General features: G+C 35.5%; 1 protein-coding gene across 2 annotated transcripts in view; it reads left to right on the top strand.

Annotated features, from left to right (window-relative positions):
* The first annotated feature begins 2,840 nt into the window (after positions 1-2,840).
* Positions 2,841-8,508, top strand: part of dpp6a (dipeptidyl-peptidase 6a) — a 937,255-nt gene continuing 931,587 nt past the window's right edge. The window contains exon 1 of one of the 2 annotated variants that reach the window (XM_039753634.1): positions 2,841-3,779. In XM_039753634.1, the coding sequence (XP_039609568.1) occupies positions 3,588-3,779 (192 nt within the window). In that variant the 5' untranslated portion in view covers positions 2,841-3,587. The remainder of the gene's footprint in view (positions 3,780-8,508) is intronic. The other variant, XM_039753633.1, reaches the window with a different exon arrangement.

Raw genomic sequence — 8,508 nt, 5'->3', positions numbered from 1 at the left:
TACATACTTTGCATCTAAATTAGGAGTGTCGTTAATAGGTGACATTTTGGTATAGTTTGTATTATATTGTAAGCACATTACTTTGCCCAAGGGCCTCATTTAACACTTCCATTTTAAAGTCATGTGTATCTATATTTGTAATTTGCTTTTAATAACTGTTAGAGAAACATGTGAAAGTGTTCCAATTATGCATTTCTCAAGAACCTTCTTTATTACAGTAAATACAGTGAAAGGAGAGATGCAATTACACTTTATTATTATTATTAATAATTATTATTATTGCTTTTGTTGTATTATTATTATGAAAATTATCTTTTAAGGAGTACATCACAAAATTTTTTTTTTTTATATTTGATATCCAAGAAAAAAAATGTTCTCATGTTTTCATGCAGAACAGAAATAAAAAAAAAATCTGATATAGAAGAACCCAATGAAGACGAATGCTGATCCACTGCGAATGATATGAAAAATGTGAATTAAAAAAAGAAAAAAAAATCTCACTGAGAAAGATGGCCAGCCAGGATGAACCCAGTTGTGTCTCTCAGCCTGGAGGATGGCATGGCATGCCAGCATGGATGGACTAGCATTCTGGCAGGGGCTGGACAGAAGACCATTACCCAGCTGAGAAGACAGAATAATGTAAGGAAAAGAAGAGACCAGGAGATCTATAGTCCCATTGGGCAGCCCTGCTAGGGTGCCACCAGGGGAAGCTGCATTGAATGATTCTTTCTACCTTGGGAAGCTTCAGCCTAATTTGGAAGTGCTTCCATTGGGGCAGAGTCCTGGCATCAAAAGTACTCTTGATTCTGGGTTTAAAAAAGCCCCCCACCTCACATCAGAGAGTCAGAGTTGGGACAGGAGTAGGGTGACACTCACCTGGGGGAATGAAGAAAGGAGAACAATTTGTATTGAGCTGTCTTTGAGGAAGAAACCTGATTTGTGGTATTTTTTTTTTCTTCAAATAAATGGATACTTTATTTGAACCTGGGCCTTATGTCGTCTGATTCTGTCTGGTGTAGGAGGCTCTGCTATGCCTCCTACAGGTCACACCATTTTACAAGTGTCACAATGTCAATCATCCATACATGTGCTCAAATGTGCAAAACACATTTTTGTTAAAATATTGTAAAATATGAACCTGCAGAAAAATTGGTGCATTGAAGATCTGCCTCTCCACCTCTTTAACTAGTCAAGAGTCCTGTCTTGAATTTAAACATGACTTTTTTGGGAATTTGTTTCATGTTTATGATATGTGCTCACTTTTCTGAAAGTATATATTTAACAAAAGTTTAGAAAAAATGCATGGGTTTTGCATGTTTTGAGCAAACAATTATAACCATAATGTGGTTTATACAACCCCAGTAATGTGAGACTTGTTTTCTTGGCCATTTTTCACATTGTTTGCTCTTTTACAGCATTAGTCACCACTGGGTTTTTAATACATCATGAATTTTCTTAGGTGGAGTATTATTTAATGCTATATAAGTAAATTTGTAGTGAATGAAACACAATGCCTTCCATCTTATCTCTTAAAACATATGGGAATGTAATGTGTGTGTCATTTATAGACTTTTGCATGTGCTTTGTGCATCTCTTTAAACATCCTTGTAAAATGATAAAGAAGGAAGCAAATATGTATACTGATGAACAAAGTTGGCAAAAAATTCACGGATCATACAGACATACAATAGCAGTACTTTCTCCATTGTCTTTAAAAACAGATTTTAAATTCACCCATACACTAAATCAATGAAAAATTGATATATCTTACTGGAAATATCATTCAATAAGCACATTGGAGATATATATATATATATATATATATATATATATATATATATATATATATATATATATATATATATATATATATATACACACACACACACAGGTATTTCATATACCACTACATCAATGTATCATAATTTAGGTATACATCTGTCTCAACAGAATTCCTCCATGGATCTTTCATTGAATATTTCCCAGGGTAGTAATGACATATGCATTATTGATGCGGATATGTTGAAGGGGTGGCGTTAGGTCATCCACATTCTGTGAAAGCGAATACGTGTAACGGTAACTAATGTGCCCCGTCGTGGTCAGAATTCAGACATGATTCTCTCCACCACCCCGCCATCCCCGAATAATTCAACATCGGAGCAAAACGATACTAAGACTCTTTTACAGGAAGAGGACGAAATATGTGCAACAGATGACTGTCGATACGATTAATAAATTATCTTTTCACAAATTACCCCGGTAGCTCTTTTCTCTGTTAGCGTAGTCACACGATAGGAGGCTGTGTTTCCTTTTTCGGAGGCGTTTGCTAAATTCGTGTTTTCTTGATGTCTGCTAATGAATGAATGAATGTCTTTTCTCTTTCACTGGCTGACAGGTTGTCTTGCGAAGCTCCACCTCCCGGTCTCGTATCTACTCAGACAATGAAACCTACCTGCTTGGCCCCATTCCCCAGATTAATGTGCAGCTTCGCGAGGAGCGTGTCGTGACGTGGGAGATGAGATATTTATTTCACCAAGAAAAGAAGGACGACGCCCTTTTTCTCCCCTGGGTTGCATTTTTTAAAGAATTCTCTTACCGTTTATATTTTAGTGTGGCGCGCTCATAAAAGATGAGGCTGCAAGACTGAAATGCTTTCATGGAAATAAATGCTTTTTCATAAAAAACATTAAGCAGTGTCCCTCGTTTTTCAGTAATCGTTGTCAGTGTTGTGTTACTATTGAACCACAAAGGGGCGCTCGAATACACCGAATCAAAAAAGATGCGGAATTAGCAAAAGGATAAAAACGTATTACTAGGAACAATAATAGTAATAAAATCTTCGGACAGAGTAGCAGTGGCGCAGTGTTAATCTCCAGTACTGCTGTCAATTGACAAAGTGGCTTTTTTCTCTGTTTGTAGATCGGGCATTGTGACGAGCGATCGGTCCCTGTCTGTGAACAGTTTGCACTCTGCTCACTTTTCATGCAGAAAGCATCGTCAGACTAACACGATTGTTTGCGTCCTTCTGCCTCGTCAGTTCCGGCTACTCTTCTCTATGAACGATTTTTTTTCTTTTATCCCGAATTCAGGTGGATATCTTTCTCACAACTTTTGTTTTTTAGCAATATTTCTTTAATTTGACAACAAGCAAATCTGTATGGCTTCACATTCGTACGGACTGAAGAGTCGCTTGAGCCTCCCGAACGGATTTGAAGAGGGGAAACAACGTGCTTTGAATGTGGAATAGACTTTAACTAATATTGACACCTCCTGGACTGTGTGCTCCCTGCTGGTACACAGCCTCCAACAAATTGATCGGAATCCCTGTCTTGCGGAGTCATTTGAACCTTTTTAAGTGATAAATTCCAATTAAAGGTCGATGTGTCTAATCAAAATTCGTCGCGGATTGCTGTGGGCTTCTCTTTTCGAAGTGCCGATGGGAGTGTAAGATTTTGCAAAGAAACCAAGAAAAGGCAAGGTTTCCGACGTTAGCCTTTTATTTCACACATTTATACGTAAAGCGAAAGCAAACAGAGCCAACAAACTTGCCGACTTTGGTAGTAAGCAGTAGAATTGTACTGTGACTCATGGCTTCTCTGTACCAGAGGTTTACTGGAAAGATCAACACGTCCAGATCTTTTCCTGCTCCACCTGAAGCTAGTCATCTTCTTGGTGGACAATGCGCCGAGGAGGACAAAGCCTCGAAGATCCCATGCCCCTCGCAGGACCACCGGCCCCGTTTCCCACATCACAACAGAAGTGACTATGAAGATGAGGATGTAAGATCATACTTATAAACCTATTGTGCTATTGTGTTTGTGAGTTACTTGTACTTTAAGACTTCTTCTGCAGAATAAATATTTTTTTTTTCCATCGTCATAAAATCAGTTCACTCCGTACTCTATGCAATGTGCTGCTTCTTCCGTCTGTTACTGTTTAAAATGCGCATCGTTTTCACCCCAGTTTATTATTATGGTGTTATCCGTATTATTTATTTCAAACTTACTTTGGCAAAGCAGTGTTACAAAAAAAGCAAATGTAACATCAAATACAATTAAAGCATGCATGCCTGGTTCTTTACGAGGAGTTCACCGAGTCATCAAAGTAAACACTATTATTTGACGCTGGCATTTCCCGATTTTGCCATATTGTTAATTTTTGCACACATGTTATTTGCATCAAGGGGCTGATTTTCTCAAACTCTCTATTCAAGTAGGTGTTTAAACGATTAGCTTTGCACATTGCCTTAGTAACTAATGACTCATCATCCATACTGTCCGCAAAACGTGATGGATGCAAAACTTAAACCACCTCAGATCGATTATTTTCTGCTATTTGTTGGCGAGCCTCTTAAAAGAATACAGGCAATAAATCAAAACAGATGGCACCGCAGCTCCGCTCCTGCTGCGGATATTATTAGATTTATAATGTTCCGGAGGGATTTGCAGACGGTGTCCGTTTTTTACGCTGCGTTTAGCTCTTGAGCCAGACCGCAGGACCCTCGCTGTATGTTGGTAAACAATATTAAGTATATAAATACAAAGACACCGCGTCTTACCGGACAGTCGTCCTTATTGTGAATTCCATCCGTAATGTCACAGCCAGATTGAAAGCAAATATCTCCTCGGTTCTCACATGCTTCGGCGAAAAAGCGAAATATTCGGCAATTGATAATCCTTGTGTCCATTCAGTTCTGAGGTCAGAGCAGCGATATTTTCATTTTGCAAAGAGATTCACATTATGTCGCTGATTATTACTCTGCACAACATAAATGTGCAGTGTGCTCGAAATAACAGAGAAACTCCGAATAAAGAGAGAAAGATGTAAGAATTCCACCCATTTTAAGAAATGTAATGTTTTATTCAGCCTGCATCAAGTTATTTGATCCCCTAGAACTTCGATTTCACAAATACAATCATCTGTTTATTCTGTTTTTTACCTAATAGGTGGTGTATAAAATGTGGATTCGTCTTGGTAGAATCTTTGCATTCCAAGATTCACATTGCTCAACACCGGCGGACTGCATGCAAACATTTATTTAATTATTTATCCAAGTTCTGTTTTGCTTTCACTTGTATGTGTTTAAACATGCTAACGGCAGGTGTCGCCTGAGGTAAGTGAAGTAAAAATTAGAGTAGCATTTTCACTTTGAAACAGATTTCCTATTTCTGAAATGCAGTATGTTTGCTTTCAAAGGATAAAAAATGTGTTGATAAAAATAACAAAAGGTTCACAGCACATTCCATCTGTCGTATATTAAACAGAAATACTTGACGTCGGCAGTCACTACCGGTAAATGAGCATATGGTAACCTGGCTGTCACCGAAGTTTGTTTTCCAGGCATCAGTCTAACTATGTCACTCGTGTAGTGCCCTCTTGTTCTTTTGGTGTATTGAAGTTAACATACGGAATGACCCTCCACTGTTTTTTAGGGGGACATGTCTGATTATCAACACTTTTTTTTAATTAAAACTATATGTTTACTCCAGTGAAGGATACACAACCGCTAAGGATGCCCTCATATTAAAAAGCAAACGCATATAGTAAATTCTAATTAAATCAATAAATAACCAATACTCAATTTGTTGACAGCACCATGCCTGTTCGCAATCCCAGTAGAGCATTAACAATGACTGTATATTATCGGACTTTAGCACTTCACTTTGTATTACTGTATAATAAATAACTATGTAAGTCAAGTGATCAGGTTATTTTTTTAGCTAATTTTAAGAAAATGTCCCTTTAATTGTTTGTTACATTTACTTAATTGTAGTACTACTAGTTCAGGCAAACTTTTCAGTAGAGCTGTCCATGGTGCTGAATTTCAGAACCTTCTTTGTAAGAAGAACTGTTTCGGTAGGCTGCGTGAAACGTACAAGTCGCGTTGAACTTTTCCCCGTTTTTCTCAGTATTCTTACACTTTAACCCTAGGATATGAACACGTAAACCACAATAAAGAACGTTATCAGTTAATTTACTACGTAGAAAACTTAGAGCATGCATTTCATGAGAACGTTATACAAAAGCCAAATGAGTCAAAAAGGGCATGCTAAGATGAAAAATAAAATTTTAGGCAACAAAGTAGTTTTAAACAAAAATCAAAAGTCATTTCATGTATATCACAATATGCGCTTGATGGCTGCCTGCACTTTTTTTTTTACTTAGATGCAATTCTCCATTCCTTCAAAATTGCCACGTACTGTAGATTAAACTGAATTTTTGAACAGCTTAATGTTTTTACTTGAATGCACACTTTTATTTAATAGCGTTGCAGAGTACAGTAAAGTACACTAGTGTGTCTATAACATTTAAAGTTGAACAAAATGTGTCTGAGCATTTTAATGAATTTGAATATTTACTGTATGTACTGTGTGTGTTTACATTTATAGTCAACACATAGCATTTCTTTCTGCCTAAGTAAGTTTAAATGTTTTTTTTAGGGATGTGTGTATTACATATCATTCACACATTAGAGTGATGTCATTTTTGCAATGAATATTTTATCTCCGAGGCTGTTAACTGTGGATTTATTGCTAACACTGTTGCTGAAATGTAATGTAATTAATGACCTACTTTGGCCATTCAGACAGATTGCAATTTAATCATACCTACATTTCATCTGTTGTTTTCAACACCATGGCTTAAATGATCTAGAAATTGAGATGAAAAATATTTTTACTTGTTTTCATGCTCATTAAGTATATATATATATATATATATATATATATATATATATATATATATATATATATATATATATATATAGTAGTTGTTGTGGACGTAAGCTGTTACTGTTAAAATTCAAATAAAGTAACATGAGATATGTATTATAACATCTTTAGGTGTGAGAGTAATGTAGAAGACTATACTCGATGAGTTCTAGTACTTTTATATTTTAAAATAGTTTAATATATTTATAATAATTATATTTATAATAATTTAGAATAAAACCTAAACAAAAATATTTCAGTTTTAATTGAAAACTGCTTGATTGTTATTATCTTTAGTAGCGGTGTTTCTTGTACTTTATAGGTTTATGTCTGCATTTGTACTATATATATATATATATATATATATATATATATATATATATATATATATATATATATATATATATATATATATATATATATATTGAGAGAGAGAGAGAGAGAGAGAAAGAGGGTTATTTTAAGTTTGCTACACATACTTTTTCTAATGTTGAAATCTGTGTCTTTTGGTCAGCCTTGTTATATACATTACAAACATTGCAAACTGAATATAAAATAGCACGGTATAGTTAATACAATATATTCACCATAAAAATCTAATAGTCATTGCAAACTAAATGAAGGAAATTATAACCTTAATATGATACATTAGAGCTGCAAAAAATGGAAAAACACCAATCATCTAAGCTGAGTTTGTGGCAGATTGATGACTCCTTCCTTCAGATGCAAGGATTGCTAACAGGCCTGTTTTATGTTATACCCAACATGGAAAATGAATTTGTCAGTCAAGCCTGCTTTAAGTCAAAGGTGTCTTATTTGCATTGCTACAAAAAGTCAGAGTCAGAAAAGACAGAGTGTTTTGTTTCAAAATGCATTTTAAGTAGTACTTTTGAAAGAAAAGGTCAGTTAGATTTATGAGCTGAAGTGAAAGGCACTACTCGTAGCTGTTTATGCACTTCTTTGTTAGATTTTTAGCGGTTCATTTCTTTTATCATGTATCGCATTTAGTTCAAGTTCGTTTCCTGCTTGATTTTCATCAGGTCCAGCTTTTTCTAATCCTTCTGAAAACATTTTTATGTCAAAATGAGATATTGAATAGCACAATTGTCTTCTTTTTGAAAATTGTTAAATAGAAAGTGCTGATTGGCTCCAGCAGACCCCTGTGACCCTGTGTTAGGATATAGCAGGTTGGAAAATGACTGACTGACTGTTGTATAGTATGATCCTGTTTTAGCTATTTTTAGAATGGACGAATATTCTTATTAGTTGTAGTAGTGGTAGCAGTAGCAGCAGTTGAGGATGTAGTTGGAGTAGTTGTAATATTAATAACAATGACGTTTTCACATGAGAGTTAATGTTGCTGTTTCCTACACTCTTTAAGAATAAAAGTGCCAAAGTGATTCTTCAGTGCGATGTCACAGGGAAACATTTTTTGACTCTTGTAAGAACCATCCACATGAAGGTTCCAGATAGAATTTTTTTATTTAGATCCATAACAGGTTTGAAAAATAACCATGAATAGCTGATAACATACAGTATTTGTAAAATACCAATGGGTTTGTGTTTTTTAAAAGGACTGTTTGCATACAATATTGCATGCTACGTTCAGGTAACCTTGACCTGTTATGGCCTGTTTATACTTGACACATCCATATCATCACTAGGAGGAGCGTGACAGAAATTTTATCATCAGTCCTCGTGCGTGTTATCAACTGTTCAGGCACTAAACAAGAAAACATGCATTCATTGGAGGAACACTTGTGTGAAGTGATGCTACACACATTTTCACAATCTAACA

Source organism: Polypterus senegalus, chromosome 5 (genome assembly GCF_016835505.1).
Source record: "Polypterus senegalus isolate Bchr_013 chromosome 5, ASM1683550v1, whole genome shotgun sequence".
Lineage (NCBI taxonomy): Eukaryota > Metazoa > Chordata > Cladistia > Polypteriformes > Polypteridae > Polypterus > Polypterus senegalus.
The sequence above is the reverse complement of the archived record's forward strand: the minus strand, read 5'-3'. Positions and strand labels throughout refer to the sequence as shown.